A 21,001-nucleotide genomic window follows, 5' to 3' on the forward strand; every position below is an offset into this window, starting at 1 on the left:
TAATACTTTGTTCAGGTGTCCAAGCAGGTGTGGGACCATAGGACTTCCAGAATATATAGGTCGAGAGTTGGGTTTAAAGGATCAAAGTCAGATCTGCAGCTGGGCTGAGAGCAAGCTGTAGCAGAGAGCGTGGGGCCCCTCTTCTGCCTACAGCAGGGCCTTTTGCAGAAAAGAGGAGATATACCACCCCAACCAGAGGCTCCTGATTCCCATATCAGCAGATCCAAATTCTCACATTCTGAGAGAAGCCGCAATACCTGCCTCCATCATTGTACCCAGAGCTAAGGGTAAAAATAAGGAGGAGCCAGGTGCAGCGGCATACACCAGTAAACCCAGAGATTTGGGAGGCTCAGGCAGGAGTATTGAAAGTTTGAGGGCAGCCTCTGCAACTTCTTGAGGCCCTGACTCAAAATAAAAATAGGGACTGGGGGTGTAGCTCAGTGGTAGAGCACCCCTGGTTTGAACCTCCAGTACCACAATAAATAAATAAATACATTGCTATTTAGCTACATAAATACATAATTTAATGAATTAGATAAGAAGTAGTGAAGGGAGTTCATGTGGTTGGAACTAAACAGGATGAAAGTTTTAAAAAGTAGCACTAATCTGTGGAACAATGATTTCTCAAGATGGGGCAAGGAGGGTGGCTGGGAAAGAAGTAGGAAATGACTTCACTGAGAAGGCCTTTGCCCAGTTTGAAAGGGATAAAGCTCGCCCTTGTTACACTCCTGGCTTCTGTTTCCATACTCTGAAATATAATGGCTTCCAGCAGGACAATGCACTTTCAGAGCTATTGTTCTAGGGCTATTCCACCTGGAAACCTTCTGTTCCAGGGCAGGCTTCTTCTGTTGGCCACTGTCTCTTGACATAGTGGTTTAACATGCAGCCCATCCTCCAAGTCCTCCCACATCCTGTGCCATCTCTCCCTAGCTGTACTGTAGCTGCTTGATGCTGATTAAAAGGCAGAACCCAATCTCCATTCATTCAAAAACCGTGTTCTCTGGGGCTGGGGTTATGGCTCAGCAGTAGAGTGCTCGTCTAGCATGTGTGAGGCCCTGGGTTCGATCCTCAGCACTGCATAAAAATGAATAAATAAAATAAAGGTTTATGTCCAACTACAACTAAAAAAATAAATATTTTTTTAAAAACTTATGTTCTCTGTCTCTGTTGCATGCTACAGTTGAGAGCAAGCAAGACAAAGATTAAATACAGCCGAATGTCATGAAGAGAGCAATGGGCCACCCATTAGAAAAGGGTGAATCACAAATGAAAAAAAGCCCTTCGGAGGATGTCAAAAAAGGAATTACAATTTGGGGTCCCAGATCAAGATTCGAGATTATTGGAGTTGATGATGTGTTAAAAACTAGTTTTCAGTGTATAACTTGGGAGGCTGAGGGAGGAGGATCACAAGTGTGAGGCCAGTCTCAGCAACTTGGCGAGATCTTGTCTTAAAGTTAAAAAAAAAAAAAAAAAATTACAAGGACTGGGAAATTGGCTCAAAGGTAAAGCCTCCCTGGGTTTAATTCCCTGTACAAAAAAATAAATAAATAAATAATAAAAAATAAATAAATGATGTACTTTTCTTCAGTCTCCCTGCAACTAGATTTTATTGTAGCCCACCAAGTTCCGGTTTCTAACAGGAGACACTGTCACTGGCTACAGGATGAACACTTCACCATAGATAGAGCAATATTCTCTCCAGGATAAAGGGCTTGTGTTTAATCCACTGTCAAGTCAGGAGAGGAAAATGCCTCTGGAAATCCTAGTTTGCAGAACTGGCTCAATACAGAGATGTGGATTTACAGGCTAATACCAAGGCACAGTAAGGGAAACCTGGCTAATTCTGTCTTATAAGACTAGTTATGTTAGATGTCACAGGGGTACCTTATTCTAAGGATGCTTAAAATCAGATGGAACTTGCTTGTCCAAGCCTGCATGACATTACTAATTTCCTAGTTTATAGTGTGTAATCCTGTGCCCCCCTTTTTTCCCCAGATAATTTTTCAATCTTTTTTTTTTTTCAGGGTAAATTTCTTCATCTACTATTTGCAATCCTAATAATCCATGAGGCAATTATGAGGCCACAGGGGCATCTATTAAATAAGGCTGGGGCTGTCTTACTCACAGAATAAGGGGGAGTAAAAGATAATATTTGCATTCAAACAAGTTACAAGAAGACAGTTTAGTAATTTAGAAATGTTTAGTTTAAAAAGGAAAAAAAAAAAAACTCATCCCAATCTCCTCTTCTATCGGTGGCTGAAGAATTTGCCCAAGTTGGGAAAAGTTAGCCCAAGTTAACGCTGCAGCAAGCCACCTGCCTCCGTCCCTCCCTCCCCACACCTCCCGGGACAAGGCAGAAAGGGTGGCAAGGGGAACACTGCTCACAATTTATTTTTGGACCCAGCTCACTAAAAATACCTCCGCCTTCTTGTTTGATCACTCTCCCTTTTGACCTGAATGGATCGCCCAGCCTGTCGCCAGCCCCACCCTCTGTTCATTGCCCTTTAAAGGAGAAGGGCGTGGGGACGGATTCCTGCTGCCCCAGCGGGGACAGATGTGAGCTGCCCGGGGCAGACAGGGGCCCGCGGCCGCACTGACGTCAGGACCGAGCTCGGCTCCGCTGGCCACCTCCCGGCTGAGGCCACCCAAAGGGAGGGGAGCAGCCTCGCGCTGGGATTGGCTGGCCCAGCGTGAGTGGCCACGTGGATTGGCTGGAGAGGTTTTAGAGGGAGTCCCGCTCTCCAATTAAAGCAGCGCGGCTGGGCCTAGCGGAGCCCAGAGCTCCCCCCACCTGGGCCGGCGAACCTGGCCATTCAGCCACCCGCTGTCGCTGCCGCGCGCCCTTGCGCCTCTGCCTGAGAAGCCAGGCGCTGCCTCTCCATCCCAGACGAAGATGGCAAAAGTGGCGAAGAACCTCAACCCACGCTTGCAAAAGGTGAGCAGAGATCTGTCTGTAGCTTCCCAGATTATTTTTCCTGCTTCCCCTTCCCATCAGTGAGTAGAGAGGTAAAGAGAAAGAAATGTATAAAATTCCAAGACTTTAACAGAAAGCAAAAATAGTTGGGAATACTTGTGTGAGCTAACAGGCGCACACCCCCAAATCCACACTTTAAGCCATTGTTATGTGAAGTATTTGCAAAGTGTGTTTGATCTTTGATGATGCTAATTAAGACTGAATTAAGGTAAAACTTGTGGGGCGTTATTCCTCTGGTTTGTGGGGGGGAGAAGTCCTAACCTCCCTGGTCCCGGACACCTCTGGAATGGTTAACGTGAGAATTGGGGGCGTGTAATATATTTTCAGGAGAAGACTCCCCTTTTGCTGCTATCCTAGTGTTTGTGGATTTCCACCAACTTTACACACACACACACACACACACACACAATTTCTTCAGTTGGTGCTTTGGCAGTGGCGGCATTTCTAGCACAAGGGAACTAGTTTCTGTCCCCAGGGTCTGCACGTTCCCCTTTCTAGAATGGCTGGCTGGCAGCCCAGAAGGTCAAGGGTAAATTACTGCAGGAAGAGCGTGCAGCTGTGCCCTGTAGCTCCAAAACCCTCTGGTTGCTCACCTGAAAGCACTTGGGAGAGAGGCTAAAAAGTCGTGAGCAGTAAAGGAAGAGAGTCGAGCTAGGCTTGAGAGATGGAGGAACTGAGGGGTCAGGGCCACAGAGAGTTGGCTCCATCAGGCCACCGACTTAGGTATTCAAACCCTGGCCCGGCATTTTTTAGGCTACACACAGTGTTGACCAACTTACTTTTCTGAGCCTGTTTTCCTGTCTCTAAAGTAGGTTTGAGAGACCCCCACCTCCCTCAGAACAGCCATAAAACAGCAAATGGTAACATTTTGTGTAATAATTACACAAAGCAGTAATTATTAAATTCTGATTTCAGAGAATTCAGTCTTTTAGGACAAAATCCTCCTTAGATATCTGCCTTTATCTGTGAGGTAGAATAAGGGGGAAAAAAACACGTCAGAATCAAAATGACAGTCAATTCCTTAGAGGCACAGATTTATCAACTTAGAATTGTGCCCTTCTATAGATGACCTGCCGCAGACCTCTGCAGAGGCCAGTGAATCCTTGTGAATGTGTACGCCAAGTCACATTTAATCTGGGCATCTCTCTGGAATGTACCATGCCCCGCGTTGCATTTCCCGGACTATTTGCAGAATCAAGTCATCTCTCCTTCTAAGGGACTGCCATAACACTTTAGGCCTTTGGAAGATACCTATCAATTTCTACCTATTAGTGAGTTATGTGTGCTTTGCGCTCATGTCTGTACATTTTTCTGAAGTTCTCGAGGGCAGACATTTCTTGATGATCTCTCCCCCAACCTAGCACTCCACACCACACACAGTAGAACTTAAAAAAATGAAGTGAACGGAGTGAACCACTGACAATATCTGGCCCCCCATGTTTTTACATGTGACATTACATGCATTTTTTAAAACTTGTTATATTGTAGTATATATGTTTGAATATGCTTCTCCAAAAAGTCCAAGGCTAAACTGTCTAAGGTGACAGTTTCGTTGTCCTTTGGAAAGTAAAATGATTCCTGGCTATTTTAACAATAAGCTTATGGGCATATGAAGTACGATGAAATCTGTGGAAACCTCCCTTTTCTTGGAGGAAGTCTTGTTTTTATTTTTCTTTGCATAGAAGAGTGTGATTATCTGAAATAGAGGTAGAATATGCTCTTCTTCTTGTCACCCTCTAGTGCCAATTTCCCTGGTCTGCGAAGGGTTTATTTTCCATTTATATCCAATTACAGGCTTAAAGAAAGAATGTGGCGCATAGAGATGAAAGGGTAGATATTTTTTACCTCATGGGATTTCAACAATCTTGGGGGAAGATCACTTTGTAGATTATCCAATGTGTTCAACCCAAAAAGTGGAGGGCTGGGAAGGGAGTCGGGGAGTAGCTCGCCTTACTGAACTGCAAAGCAGTGACTAAGTACTGTGTCATATCAACAGCACACTGAAGAGAGTTTTATTGCATATTTACTTTGTAAATCTGCAACGGTGGGGGGTGGTTACAACATTTGGCTTCAGGATGCATAATCACACTTAGACATTTTGAAACAATTCCATAGACTCTTCAAGCTGCAAGGGACCTATTTACAAAATGAGAAATGGCTTAAAATGGCACACACACTGTCTCTGCTGTCCTACCCCAAAGGATTGGGAGGGGTGGGAATCCCCAGCAGCTGGAAAGTCATAAAAAGGTCTTCAAGAGAGAAACAAAAAATCCAAAACTGGAGTAGCCTTAGAGATCATCTGACTAAATCCCAGACAGGCTGTGGGACTCATTGGGGATCACAAACATTCATGAGCTGGGTGGCAGTTTCTGAGTGTCTCATCCACACTGAGCCAAATGCTCTATTGACGGCTCTTAAGCTGTCATCTGCTTTTGTACCAGGAAAGAGAAGCTTCCCTAGCACAGAGAGTTGGCTGAACCTAGTAAAATTGCCAACATTCCTTGGTAACAAAGAGCCTTGAAGGCCAAATGCCATTACTTTTGGTGGAACCAACCATAATCATGGATTTGTGCTTCTACTGTTTATTAAGTAAAGTGGTCACTAGTGCCGTATCCCTTCTCAGATCTGGGTTCAAATCCCTGCTCTAACATACACTAATATTCACTATGGGCATGCTTATTAACTTCTGAGTTTGTGTCCTCACCTCATTTGAAAATTGAGGAGACAGCACCAGCATCTGCTTCCCAAAGTGATTATGAAAATTAAAGAAGATGATGTACATAAAAATTCAGCACATGAGCACTCAATTAAAATGACCCATCATTATTCTTGGCAGAGATGACATATTCAGTGGGTACATAGATGTTGAGAGAGGGTTTTTTAATGAATGGATGACACACTTTTATTTATGACTGCCTATCTGAAGAGCAATCAACTTTCATTCAGCTGAACCCAAGCCAGTTTTTCAGCCTTGATAAGCAAGGACGATGACCAATGAGCTCGCCTTCATTCTCAACCAACAGAGGCAAAATCTGCTCACAAGAATGAAGTCTCCTTCTGAACAGGGATCGCCAGGTATGGGCATGTCACTATGCAGCCTGGAGGAGGACCTGCAGTTCCCTTTCACCTTTTAGATAAGGAAACTTAGACTAGAGAGGTCCAATTCCTGCTTGGGAGTTGCTGGGAAAGCATACTGAAGCTTAGTAGGTTCTGCAAGAATCCCCTGATGTTAAGGGGCCATTGTGAGAATTTGGACGGGAAGAAGACAAAGAAGACCTGTCACTTTAATGCTCCTTGAACATTGTGTTGAGGGGTGAGAACCTAATCTGTGGACCAGTCCTTGGGCAGAAGCACAGTCAAGATGTGGTCAGGCCTTTGGGTCTCTGAGTGCACTGCCAGGTTCAACTGGGCCTCTCTTTTTACACTTGTTCACGTCATATCCCTCTTGGCTTTCCTGCCCTCTGGGTTAGTTCTCCCCTCTGTCCTCAGCCCTTCCTGCCTTCACCTCCAGTTCCTGCAGTGTGCACAACTGCTGGCATGTGGCCCGGGGAAGCCTGTCCAACGTAAACACAGCTCCCCAAGCATTGCTGTTGGCTCCCTCACTCTTAAAAACATATTAAGCTGTCACTTAAAGATCTTAATAGCCAACACATTGGAGACAAGCCCATAGGTGTATAAGCAACTCAGCCTCAAAGAGAGCCTTATTTCAAAGAAAGGAAGAAAGAAAGAAGGGAAGGGAAGTGGGGGGAATTATCCAAGTTTGTCTTAAAGCATCTCCAAAAAACAGATATTGAATCCATTACTTTGTAAAGTGCAGATTCTCGTCCTAGCCTGCAGAGGTGTCTGAATAGGTAAGTTCAGGGGCTGATGGTTGACTCTCACCAGTACATCTGCCCCTGGTGGTGGTGGAAGGCAGGGAAAGATTGGATCACAGGTCACTCCGAGTTTGAATGTGAGCTGTCTCAGCTCCAAAGCCAAAAGACTAGCACAGGGCTTGCGGGCATTCATGCAGACAGAAAGCGGGGAAGGATGGTGGTGGCCTCTAAGGATACTGTAATTTAATCTTCTCTTCACATTCACTGACTGAAGGTGATACAGAGGAAAGAAAATAGGCTGAATCCAGCAAAGTTGGGGAACAGAAAGGGATTGCTGCCACAGTGGCACTTGTGTGCGTCTTTCTTTGCCACCCTTACTCTGGCCACTTCCGGTGAGGAAACTGTCAGGTATGTGGAAGTGAGGAAAGAGTGGACTCCCCAAGAGGCATTATTCACTTTGACTTTGGGAGGGAGAATCATCCTTTCTTTCCAACCCAAGCTTTCAAAATTATTTGAGGGTAATAAAGTGGAAATTTGCCATGATGTATAGCAGACCTCAGGAGTCCTTATCCCTCACCATTCATCCAACACCAATGAAATATTTATTTCAAGAATAGATTTCTGGTGTGTGTGGGTGTGTGGGGGGGTGAGTCATTACAATACCCAGGCATTTACTCATCAGGTGCCTATGCACACACAATTCCTAGGAAGCGGCAGAACTTGGGTGAAAACCAAGATTGCTTCTGCCGGCAGCACCCTGGCCCTCCTTTCACAACAGCCATATCCCACGTAACAAGTCCCTTGTACTGAAAGCAAAATCGCAGAGACATTTTTAGGACACTCCAGAGGAAGAGACAGCTTGAAGCGCCCTCCTTTATAAATATTGCCCCCTCACCTTTCAGTTGATACTAGCAAGAAACATGTCTGGCAACTGCTAGTACCTCACCAGAGGCAGGGCCACCAGCCCCTTCTAGAGGGCTTCCTCAAGACCAGGGCATTTCCTGAACCTCATAGATGTAGAAGATTTGTGGTGTTGTGAACCCTTCTCGGAGTCCCACCTATCAACAGCACGAGTCCACAGAAGCTCCAGCTTTCTATGAAACTTTTATAGAAGGAGTTAGACAGGACGTTGGGACTCACATGGGCACTAAGACTGTTTGAGTGGCCAAAACATATATTTAGTGTCCAATATTTGATGTAGAATTATTTTTTTTCCAAAAACAGAAATGAAAATGTAATTGCTAAGCTTTGTGAAACTCCCGAATCAACTCCTTGACTCTTATCTGCTTGTTTGGATGAAAAGTGAAGCCTTTCATATTTTTTTTTTTCTACTCAGAAAGAATGTGTTTATTCTTACTTTGATCAACTGTTTGGATTCCTGTCTCCTGATAAACTTATCTGTTCTCCGTGAAGACAGCCAAGTTTAGGGAAAAGCAAAAGAGAGGCAGGACAGATATCTTTTGAGAGCTCAGAATTTGTCTGACATATTCTCATACATTATCTCATTTAGCCTTAAGGATTGCTGTGCAAAATAAACATTAGTATTGTTTTTACACACGAGTAAATTAAGACTAAGTTAAAAATGACTGGCCTAAGTTCACATGATGACAGGTTAAGAAGTCAAATTTGGCCTAAGATTTATTCATCAGAAACAGACATCCGATGGAGAAGGACAGCAATTACTACCATGAACTTCACACACAGGGCACTTTCTCCCAACTTACTGAACTCATTGACTGCCTAAGGGGAGTTGCCCAACATTATCCAAATGTTACCAGGCACCTGTCCCCTCTGATATTTCTTGGTCACCACCAGAGGTACACTGTCACCCCTACCAAGTCAAAGCCATTTCCCAGGTATTCAATAAAGACTTTCTAGATTTCTCCAGTTTTTCCAGAAGGTTCATACAACTTCGAGGCAAGGGGCTGGTAGAGGAACCTTTTAAGGAATTACATCTGTTATCTTTATACTGAAAAGAAAAAAAAAATTCTAGAGCTCCTACGTCCAGAGATTCTAGGAAGCTCTAGCATGGGGAATAGGCTCTGCCTTGGAATGCCTGATCAATTTCAACTTGCCTGGTCAGCCTGACTCATAGTCCACTAGATAACATGTGATCAGACAAGCAAGCCATAGCCCAGGCCCCCACTAGGACATATTTTAAAAGGAAATAAAATTGCTAAAGGGGAAGAAACCAAAGTCTCCATTTGGCAAGTTATTCTTTTGTAGGACAAAGAGGGAACAGTTTCCAGGCCCCCAGCGGCTGTTTCAAATCTACATGATTTGTTTATGGATTGATTTTTTTTTTCCCTTCTCTTCTTTGAAAATATTGGATCGTTTTAAAAATTTATCTTTGGAGAAAAATGCACATGAATCATTGTATAAAAGAGCTGAGTAGATGCTAACAATCAAATGCTATGTCTGAAATTTACATTGACAAACCTAAGTGGTCCCAGGACCCGGACACTTCAACTCACCTACAACTTTTCTGAATGAAGGAGAAAAAGGTGTCTTCTCTGTCACTTCCAAACCCAGAGTGTCCCAATTTTGTGTCAACCTCATGTCCTCAAACTTCAGAAGGTCAGGTGAACATTTCGGCTGTGACCTGAGATTTGACCACAAGATTTGGAGGCCATTTTTTTTCTTTATAATTCTTTTTTTTTTTTTTCTAATTGTAGATGGACACAGTTCATTCCTTCCTTCCTTCCTCCCTCCCTTCCTCCATTCCTTCCTTCCTTCCTCCCTCCCTCCCTCCCTTCCTTCCTTGAGTATCAAACCCAGTGCCACATATGTGCTAGGTAAGCAGCTCTACCACTGAGCTACAGCTACAGCCCTCAGAGGCCATTTTAAGGAGCAAAACATTCACACAACATTTGCAAGCATATAGATCTAGATCTACCTGTCAGTTCTGCCATTTGCCAGTTTTGCAGTCTTTGCCAGGTTTCTAATCCTCCCTGGACCCCTGGTTCCTTACTTGAGAACAAAAACTAACAATACCTCTGCATTTCAAAGAAGGTTTGATGAGATAAAGCAGGTTAAGTGCCTGTATGCACAGTAAGTACTCAGTGTATACCTCTCCCTGCTGTTATTGGTACCCCCTCTCATCATCACAAAGCAAAAATCTCCTAGGTCATTAAGGGCTGGGATATTGGAAGACCAAGTGTGGTTTATATACATCACATGTGGTTTCTGAGCTATCCAACTGCAGGAATTTCTCTCTGTAACTTCGCTTGACCTTAGCCAGAAATACACTCAGACTACATCATTATGCAGAATCATGACAATTCCCCCTTGGGTGTCTTACTGCTCCCCTGTCAAAAGCAGCCTTCACCTTGTCCAGTATCAGTCTGTGACCCCAGCTCTGTGTTCTTACATAGGCGTTTACCCTCAGATGTCTTCCTTATAAGGTACGGTAATAGTCGTCTGTTTCTTCAAGCAGCAAATACTTATTTAGCATCTACTATATGCTAGCCATACAAGACAGTATATAAGAAACCTTTGGACTCTGCCATGTAAATGTGAATCTGGTGGAATTCATTTAACATTCAGCAGGAGGAAGGCCGAATAATGACAAAATGATTCTGTGTGTTCCTTGACCTTGCCACTGCCCAACACTCACACGTCCAGGGCATTAAGCAATGGGACGTCTGAGGCCAGGGGACTCCTGGTGGCTCTCAGGTGTCTCTGGTAACGCAGTAGCCCTTGCAGTTCGTTCTCTCTCTCTCTCTCTCTCTCTCTCTCTCTCTCTCTCTCTCTCTCACACACACACACACACACACACACACAGGTAGACCAGCTGTCCACTCTCAGCATGTGTCTTCACAGACAGCCCAACACCCTGGGCTCTATTTTCATGGTGTTGATATTAGGACACCAAAGGGCAAAAGCATAGCGGGGGAAAAGGTCTCCTGGCTGACTGATTCCCCCTTAAGAAACTTGCCCTTACGAAGAGAGTATCTATTTGGGCTGCATGACTAAGTGGCGTTTCTAGGTACTGATTCATGAGGCTGACCACCCAGGTGACTGACCCAAGTGATCTGCTGGCTGAAAGCGGTGGAGGGAAAGTGGATCCCAGTGTCACCTCATCCTGGAAGACAGCCAGCCCACCTACCAGCACACGTCTGGGTTCCCCACCCCAGCCCTGGCTCTGTCGCCAGCAGTCTCCTCTAATGCAGGAGGGGTCAGCATTTGGGGCTCCTTCTTTTAGAGGAAGAATGGGAGGGACATGTTTGGAAATCTTGTTAATTGACACAGGAGAGGTTCTTAACCAGGAATCTGTGAGTAGAATTAAGTGTGTCAGGGAACTCAAATGAGAGGAAAAAAAATCATCTTTATATCAATAACCTCAAATTGAAATTGGCATTTTTTTCCTATTATGCAGCAAGGCAAAAAGCCTAGAAGTTTATCAACCCCTGTGCTTTGACACCCATGAAATCAGGTATTTTCATATCCTATTATCCAGATGAGATGGGTCCTTGACCTACTATTTACACTCTCCCTTCCCCTGCTCACACAAGTGACAGTAATCAGGTCCACAGCTGTATTTTGATAATTAACTTCACAAAGGCACACATGTTACTAAATCACAGATATGCTTTTATATGGGGATATTACTTCAGTAGCGTTGGTTTCCTTTATAACTGTATTTTGTGCATTTAAAACATTGTTCTGAGAAGAGATACTTCGTATCCAGTCAGCCAAAAGAGCCCCCCAAAACATTAAGATACCCATTAAGATAAAGCTTTAACAGTATTATACATATACACAAAAATTCATACATATTTATGTGTATACATGCCCATATGTATGTGTATATATATATATACACATACATATGTATATATAAACATATATATATATATATATTTATGATGGATTGAGATCTGAGGCTCTCGGCGTAGAAAACTGATTCAGATCCCAGTTCTGCTCCTTGTTCCCATTAAACAAGTTATATTCGCTCTGAGCCTCAGTTTCTTCAATAAAATGGGCCTACACACCACTGTACTTATTAACCTGTTAAGTTCTTAGCACAGAATTGGTCATTCTGTGACTGTGTATTAAACATAATTATCATTACTATTAAAAGAGCTAATAAACTGATGTGGTGGCACACCCCTGTAATCCCAGCTACTTAGGAGGTTGAGGCAGGAAGATCACAAGTTTTAGGCTGGTGTGGGTAATTTGGTGAAATCCTGTCTGTGAAAATTAAAAATAAAATGCGCTGGGGATGTAACCCAGTGGTAAAGTGCCCGTGATTCAATTTCCGGTCCAAAAAAATCCCAAACATTATTTTGATGAAATTTTCTTACTTACCTGATTTAGCCAACTTTAAGAATTTAATTTGTTTAAATGTGTATTATACAATTATTATATTTTCATTTGGGAAATAGAGAAATAAAAGTATAGGAATCCCTAAATCAGAGGAGCCTTGTCGAATTATTAGAATCTAGAGGTTTGAAAGTAGGACTGAGAAACAGCAGAAGAGGAAGTAGTTAATCTTACCTGGGGAGGTCAGGGAAGGCCTCCAAAGGAGGCGATATTTGAGCCCAGTGTTGAAAGACAAAGACGAATGAGGATCAGGTCACAGTCCAGTTTGGTGCCTTCCAAATCCAACACTCATATTCTCCATCATAGCTGACGTCTAACTTAGGAGTATCATTTCTCTGAGACCATGGAGATACATTCTAGGGTATCCATGCATTCACAGACGTGTATCTTTTATTTTCTTATCTGAGAACTTTTTCTTTTTCCTCAACCAAAGCCCTTTGGGGTGGTTGGACAGCAGGGCCTGCCGCAGGGCCTGCAGAAAACTTCTTGTGGCATTTGACTTGAGAGTCTCCCAAGTGCAGCAACGGAGTTCCAGGAAACTCACTTGAATTTTTGTGAAAAGATCTAGAAAAAAAGAGAGAGAAAACTGATCATATGCAAAATATTTGAAAAAGAAGGAAATAAATCCTCTGTGATATGCATGCTATGCATGCGACAAGGAAGCACCCTCTAGTACAACAGGGGAGGTATGTACCCCCAGCTTCACCTTGAAAATTCAGTGTCACTTGAAACAATTAGGGGAACAGAAATCTCAAATAGGAGTCTAGATGCACTGTGAGGATGAAAATCAGCCTTTGGAAATATGGGAATTTGGTGGACAGAATCTTGCATTGAAAGCACCTCTTTCACAGAGACCTTATTTCAGACTTTGTCTGAAAATATGGGTTCCTGCCAGACCAAGTGGCTCACAGGCTGAGGCTGTAGGATTGCAAGTTTGAAGCCAGCCTCAGCAGCTTAGTGGCATTATCAGCCACTTAGCAAGACCCTGTCTCAAAATTTTTTTAAAAATTAAAGGGGTTGTAGCTCAGTGGTAAAGCACCCTGGGTTCAATCCCCAGTACCCAAAGTAGCTCCCAACTATTCAAATCACCATCAGCAAGAGAATAAATAAACAAAATGATTTCTATTTATACAACAAAATACTAATAAGTCATTTCTAAACATCTGACATATGCAACAATACAGGCAATCTGTACTGGACAGAAGAAGCCAGACACAAGGCCATATGACACCCTGTAATTTCTTTTACATAATGTTCAAATCAGGCAAAACTCACCAGTCAGAATAGCGGTCACCTTTATAAAAAGAGGAGGTTATTGACAAGAGAGGGGCACAAAGGAACCTTCTAGAGCACAGGAGGTGTTTTTTTTATTTTTAGTTGTGTGGTGGTCCCATGGAATCTACAGGTAATCAAGTGCCTATGTGAGACTTGTGAATTTTTACTGTTTTGTGATTTTTACTTTGAGGTATGGCTATACAATACAAAAGGCAATATTTGATAATCAGTAGGAAAGAAAAATACATATGGTCATGTGTATACATATGTCTATATATCTACGTAGCTATATATAGATGTGTAAATTTAAACACACACACACACACACACATACGTACACATACGTGTATATATAGCAGCACAGGAGGTGGGTGAGAAGGATTGAGGGCAGAGCTCCTCCTGCAGCTCCATGGTTGTTATCACTTTAAGGGAGAACTTTGTCCCAAAGAGACTCTTTGTCCCACTAAGACTCTTCCAAATCTCTCCATGGGCATTAATGTTCTATACAGCGAATCTGTTCTTAGCCATGCGTTTCCCTTCAACCTTCTTCTTCCCCTAAAACGATCTCCACTCATTCCCTGAATATATCATTCCTTGCCCACACACATGCTGAGAAAACCCCTTCCTCCCTGGGCCCAATTTCTATCCAGCCCCTCAGCGCTCTCCTCTAAGAGGCCACCAACTCAGACCACGTTCTCACCTCTGAACTCCAGCACACTGGGACTCTTCTGCTCCACAAACATTTAATTTTCTGAATGGCCCCGACCATCCACAACTACTGTAATGCCTGCTGACCTCCTGGACCTTAATACCCTGTTTAGACTGGAATTCTCCATGGGGAAGTTCCTTGAGGGATGGAAACCTTGCCTTAGTCTCTTTTGAGCACTCCCTGGAAACCTGGCCCTCAGAAATGTCACCAGAAAGAAAAGAGAAGGGAATGGAAAAAAGAAATAGGAGAGAAGGAAAAATATAGGAAGAGTAAGAAGAGCTTCCTTCCCCCTTCCTCCCTCCCTCAGAGGACAGAAAGAGGAGAGGAGCATGAAGGATACAAAGCAGATGAGGAATGGAGAAGGGGAGACCATTAACCTCTTTTAGTGCCACTCAGTGGGCCCCCCGTGCCTGTGGCTTTCTCTCAAGCCCTGTGATTGGTGGACCAGGGCCAGAGACAGCAATTTGGTGAAGAAATAGGAGGGAGCCTCCCTGGTAGGATTTAGAAGGGATCTTAAGATGAAAAGGAAATGAAAGTGAGAGGGGTGGAGGAGGGCCTCCTGCCAAAACAGACCCTGAATTTTTTGGCTGTACCCGCCCCAGGTTTTATGAACCTCCTTCAAACCTGTCTATCAAAGGGCTGGCTGTAGGGTGGCGGATGAGCCAACCCTTGATTTGTTTCCCCTATTCAAACAAGGCACTGGAGATTCCTCTGAAACTTGGGGCCCTCTCTTTCTGGCTGGAAGTCTCTAGAGAACAAACTCCAATGGTTTCCATGGACCGAGGAGGCAGCTGGCTGGGATCATAGGACAACAGCACCCACGTCTCAGAAGATTTGGCCCCCGTGAGAGACAGGAGCCAGGGAGAGGACCAAATACTGGCTGCAGTAGAGTCCAAACCACTCCTAGCTCAGACTGATATCTACTTTTAAAGTTTCTAGTCCTTGATGAATATTTATACCAAAATAGGGCCAGTGGAAAAGTTCCATCTGCATGAATTTTTAAGAGTTTTGCCTTTCCTCAGCCACGTTGACCAAACTCAGGAAAGTGGGGGAAGCTTTGCCAAGTCCGTGCTCTTTGAAGTGCAAGAAATTCTGAGAAGCCCCTGGGCCGTCGTATTTCTTCTTATCCTGAAGATTTAAAGTTGGCATTCTTTAAAAAAAAAAAATGCTGAATATCAACACCTCTTGGTGCTTTATAATTTTAGCCAAGTCTCTGACACCATGTTAACCAAGAACCTTCTTTTAAAGGATTGCATAAGTCTAGTCAAAGTTTTGCAGGGTGAAATGGCTGTGGTGGTTGGTATTTGAAAATATTTTAAAGAGCTAAATGATCCAATGAATCATTTTTATTGTCCTCTTTACTTTGCTTGTAGAGAAATGGCCCCGGTTGTTCTTAGTATTTTATTCATCATTTTCTACTCCTCAAGGCCCAAATACCAGAAACTTCCCTCTTACCTGCCCTTGACATGAAGGTGTCAAATAGAAGCCTTGTTCTTGCAGGAAGCCTGTAAATGGCTCTTATCATGTGGGGGCCATGTGCCAGGAATTGGGCTATGTCATTTTCCCCTCAACTTTACAACAATCCCATTTTACAGGTGAGTAGACTGAGATTCAGAGGGATTAAACAAATTGCCACCATGACAAAGTCAGTCATTGATGAACAGGAATTAAGTGTAGTAAATTTAATCCAAAGCTCTTCCCTCTGTACCTAACCCATGTCCAGTGTTCTAGAAGTTTATGTTACGAATTTGGCCACGAGTGGAATTTAGTCAATACTCAGATGTGCATTCAAGACGCTGAACCACATCAGGCAGGACATTTCCAACTTTTTGGTCTTCCATCCTTCTGATTCTATCAAGGAGAAAGTGTCTGTGTGGTACTTACGATGCCTTTAAATATTTGCCCAAATTCACACTAAAGTGGGGGTGAGCAGGCTCAGGGCTTCTCCAAGGCAGCTGTATCCACATAGAATTTAATGATGTTGTTTCATTACTTCCTATAACCTTCCCTGGTACTCTAGTGGTTAGGACTATGTGCTCTCATCACTTCCTGTATTTTTGTGCAGCTACCTTCTACTTTTTAATGCACTTTAAGGGTAAGGTTACTTTTCAAGAAATACATTTGTAATTTGTATTTTATAAAGTAATTTGCATACTGGAAAATCATAAGTAAGTAATTACAAGGTGGTACACAGGAGTATAAAAAATCCACGAAGGAGAAATGCAGGATTTTGAAAACATCTTGTTTTTGATTCTCCCTGGTTTCTATGGCACCTGGCAGTTTTCAAACCACCTTTCATGCATCACCACGTGTGATTCTCACAACCACCCTGTGAGGCTGGTATGGATTATGACTTATTTTAAAGATGGAAAAAGTCGAGGTCAAAAGAGCAGAGGCTGCTCGCTGAGGTCACATAGATAAGTACATAGGATAGCCAGAGCACAAGTTCAAGGTTCCGGGCTCCAACATGCACCCAGCAACCCCAACCCTTGGTCAGCAAATGATCTCAAGGGCAGAAGTGGATGAAGGGATATTTCAAAGCAATGAGCCAAGACCAGAAATGTCATGGAAGGTCTGCAAAGTTTAATGATTCTCTTCAGCAGGCCTGAGTTTTCTCCGAGTTGAATATATTCCACTTCATGAAGAAGCCCACAGTGGATTTTCTTTAGAGAAATCTGATTTCCCCTCTTTAGTAAGTCACCTTCCAGAAGGTCAAGGATCTGAGTCTTTCATCAGAGGATCATCTCTTACCTTCTGGGTATGACCATGCAAGGGCTGACAGGAAGTAGTCAGGAGCCACCTAACAAAGAAAACTCAGGTTCTTAAATAATAAGGAAAGCTTTTTTTTTTTCCTTTTTTACAAGTCTACCATGAGTGGTGATTGAGATTCAGCCATCACATCCAGGTAACTGGACAGTCAGGGACACCACTGACATAGGGAGAACCAGAGGTTCTGCTGCCAAAGAGGACAAGTGGCCATCCCATGTGCTCAGGCACTGAGATTCCAGGTGTGAAAGATGCACCTGGAGAGAAAAATAAGAACCGCCTGGAAGAATTCAATCCATTTGGGTAAATCCCAAAAGCCTGTTGCTATGATCTTGGAGTGAGAGGGGAGCCACTAAAGACAGCAGAGAGGATGGGATGGCTAAGGGTGGCTACAACTGAGGAAACCAGGGTGGCTTTCCCCCCCCCCCCCTCCAATTTCCTCTGCAGGCATCAGTCTCAGATGGAGACTATCTAACATGTTTTAGCTTTTGATGTGAAACACTGATACAGAGAGAAAATAAAAGTTGCTATCAAAGGAGCTGTTTAAACACATTTTAATTGAGAAGCTACTATGTGCAAGGCTTTACTCTAAAGAGCAATGAACTAGGCATAGCGGGGCCCTGCCCTCAAGGAACTTATAGTCTAGCAGGAAAGAGTAACATTACAGAATTATAGACCTGAAGTAATCATTGTCATCATGATGGTACTAGAGACAAATGCAAGATCTCAGGTTTTTCAAGATGATATCATAGAGGTAACTGAAGGACAGTGAGGAATTTGTTAGGTGAAGGGAGAAAGAAGTGGTCCAGGCAGAGGAAAGTAGCGGGGGAGCTCAGTGTTCGACAGGAATTTGGCATCTTTCCTAGGGGTGGGCTATGGTAAAAGGAATAGGCTGAATTTACTCAAGAGATAATTTTCTGGAAAATAACTTGGCTTCTGCAATTCTCATTTTACATTTGAACTGAGTCCAGTGAGTTTCAAAAATGGGATATTGCAAGTGAATTATTTGCAAAGTGACTGACCGTCCACTAATTTCTTTCATAAAACTGGGCTTAGTAAGGGGGGAAAATAGCCTACAAGTTCTATAAAGGTCTTTCACTTCTAAGAACCTATGATTTTCTTACATGCAGAATCCAACTGTGTACGGTATGTACACATTATGCAGGGAGAACAATCAAAGGAAGGACCAAATATTTGAACTAAAAAGTGCATTTGGTGTTAGTTTTAAAAACATGTTGACAAAAAAAGAGAGAAGTGGGAGTCATTGATACGTAGGATGCTTGTTTTAAACCTGAAAACATCTTGCTAAATGCACAGCCCTGAAACACAAGTGTTATTTTACAGAATCTTTTACCATGGAGGCATTGATGTTGATTGAAGAGTGTGTGTGTGTGTGTGTGTGTGTGTGTGTTTGTGTATGCTTCCATTACCAGTGAACCAGCAATTTAGGTCTGAGATTCCCAGCAGGAAGCATTTGTGTAAGCAAAAGCCCTCAGACTTTTAATAAACAGAGCTGAACATTTATATGGCATATTTTCTTTTAAGATATTAAAATTCAGACAGGAAAGATTTTAAAAAATCCTCCGACTTGGTTTTCATAGTCTTCCCCCATTCCAAAATTAACTCCAATAAGAGTATGTTATCCTTGGAAAGATCAGTAATGCTGCAAATTTAGAATTCACACACACACACACACACACACACACACACACACACCCCAAATTACATTTTTACAGAATGACATTCTTAAGATGTTAAGATTTCAGGCTGCTAAAATCAGAAGTGTCTCATAAAACTGGGAGGTAAAATAAGTTAAGTATAGCTAGCCCCAGGATTATAGTTTTATATTTGAGAAGATGTCTATGAAGAGGTGAAATCTAAGAACTATGAAACCAATTAGAATTTAATTTCCAGGGGTAACTAGAAGACAGGAGGCCTGCAGACCCCAACAGCTTGTTCTCATTTAGGAAGTAGGGGTGGGGAGAGGGAGGAAGGAAGGAATTCCATAGGGACTTTATTTTTTCCCATCTGGACTTCCCCTAGGGTACTAGGTAAATCTCTGGATAAGATTCCCAAGGGGTTTCCATAACTAGTGGCTCAGAATAAGACTGAGAACTTTACTTCATCTTCCAAAAAGATGGCAGGGAAGGAAGGAAAGATAATCAAGGGAAAAGATTATACAGGAACTTCTAGAAACATGCAGGAAGTGCAAGGTCGACTTTTGCCTAAAGAAATTCCCATAGTCAATTACATTTCTTTAGTTCTAAAGGAGTTAGTCAATTAAAACCATGCCCACCTTCTGGAGTGGTCTGGAAGGATCCATTAACATGTTCAGAGGTGGGAGGTGGTAGGAGGACCACCATCCTCTCACTGATTAATTAAAGGCCAGCCCCTGGTGCGGGGAGACCCGACTTTTTCTAGAAACTTGGGAAACTGTCACACAGGAGAATGATTTTGCCCCTTCTTGGCTGGTTTTGTCTGCCTTTGCATAATTCACTATTCTTATTAGCCTGGGTAGTGTCTGTAGCTTGTATAAAGGAAGCTAAGTGACAAAGGAAAATATGAGTTTGGTCTTCAAAGTCCTATTGCATCAGTCCAGAGGGGTCTTGGACATAAGATTTGTGGACCTGCTTTGGATGCGAGGATGTGTAAACTATGGCCTATCAGCAAGACGCTGGCAGCCAAAGAGGCTGGTTTCCTTTCTCCTGGGGCATCAACATTTGTACCCTGCCAGTAGAATGTTAAACAAAGAAGTCTGCATCCCGGCAGGGACTGCCAACTTTGCAGATTTTTCCATGCGCCATCACACAGACCTGATCCCCCAACCCTCAATCACACCCTTTAGGTTTTGTAAGGTTGTTTTTTGTTTTGTTTTGTTTTGTTTTGCCTTGTTCCATATCAACTGTCTTATTAAAGTGGACCTCAAACTCATCAACTTTGAAAGATACAAGAGATATTCAGGGACTGTTTCCAGATTATGCCTTTTCTGGGCCTTTTGCCAATACAAAGTGGGAGAGGTAAACCAGCCATGCAAATTATTTCATAGAACTCTGTAGCTCTTCTGCCCCAATGTCCTGCATATCAGGACCTGCTCAGAGTTGAAAACCTCTTTCAATGATTGTGTTTAATAAGGAAAGAGGAGGACAGGAAGGAGATCATGATATATTTTGCCCCAAACTTATCCTGTACTAAAGTTGAACCTGAACATATTATTATTTTTAATATTTTAAAAAATATTTAGTTGAACACAGTGCCTTTATTTTATTTATTTATTTTTATGTGGCGCTGAGGCTTGAACCCAGTGCCCCACCTGTGCTAGGCAAGTGCTCTATCACTGAGCCACTGCCCCTGCCCCTGAATAAACTATCTTAAGAGACAAAAATGAAAGCCAGGTGCAGTGGCACACTCCTATAATCCCAGTGGCTTGGGAAGCTGAGGCAGGAGGATCGAAACTCTGAGGTCAGCCTGGGCAGCTTAGCCAGGACCCAAAGCAACTTAGTGAGACCCTGTCACAAAATTAAAAAATAAAAAGGGCTGAGGATGTGGCTCAGTGGGTAAGTGCCTATGAGTTCAATCTCTGGTACTGCAAAATAAATAAATAAACAAAATAGACAAAAATGAGTAAATGAATGAAAAATATAATATTTAAAACGAAATATTTCTCAAAGAAAGAAAAATATTCTTTTGTTTGGCATTTGTTTAGAATTATATTGGGGGACACTAGAAACTTCCCTATCATGAGACACATCCATCTGACCCTCTCAACTGCAACCAGTTCACAGGATGAATTTAACATACAGTCTACTAAAGAGGAGAACAACTGGCCCTTTCCCCAGAAGCACTGTCAATTGAGGCTCTGCCCCAGCTTGTCGCCCACCATCTGTTGTCCTTATCTGTTGCTTTAAATAAAAATGATTGGGAGGAGGGGACAAGTTTCCGTCTGTAGAATTCTAAGTGCTATCTCAGTAGAGTCCATCTCAATTTGTTTAATCTGTGTGTTTTTATCCTCATTACACAATTCGGGACAAGAGTAGCTAAATTGAAGGGATTTATTCACATCCATTCTTGCACAGATGGAGAAATCAAAATGCCCAAATAGCTACCCCAGGGTGGAAACCATAGATCTGGATATACTCC

The 21,001-nt window shown here is 42.9% G+C and overlaps 1 protein-coding gene across 1 annotated transcript in view; it reads left to right on the top strand.

Annotated features, from left to right (window-relative positions):
• The first annotated feature begins 2,780 nt into the window (after positions 1-2,780).
• Lmcd1 (LIM and cysteine rich domains 1) overlaps positions 2,781-21,001 on the top strand; it is a 60,289-nt gene continuing 42,068 nt past the window's right edge. The window contains exon 1 of the mRNA XM_027931970.3: positions 2,781-2,935. Within this exon, the coding sequence (XP_027787771.1) occupies positions 2,894-2,935 (42 nt within the window). The 5' untranslated portion in view covers positions 2,781-2,893. The remainder of the gene's footprint in view (positions 2,936-21,001) is intronic.

Source organism: Marmota flaviventris, chromosome 20 (genome assembly GCF_047511675.1).
Source record: "Marmota flaviventris isolate mMarFla1 chromosome 20, mMarFla1.hap1, whole genome shotgun sequence".
Lineage (NCBI taxonomy): Eukaryota > Metazoa > Chordata > Mammalia > Rodentia > Sciuridae > Marmota > Marmota flaviventris.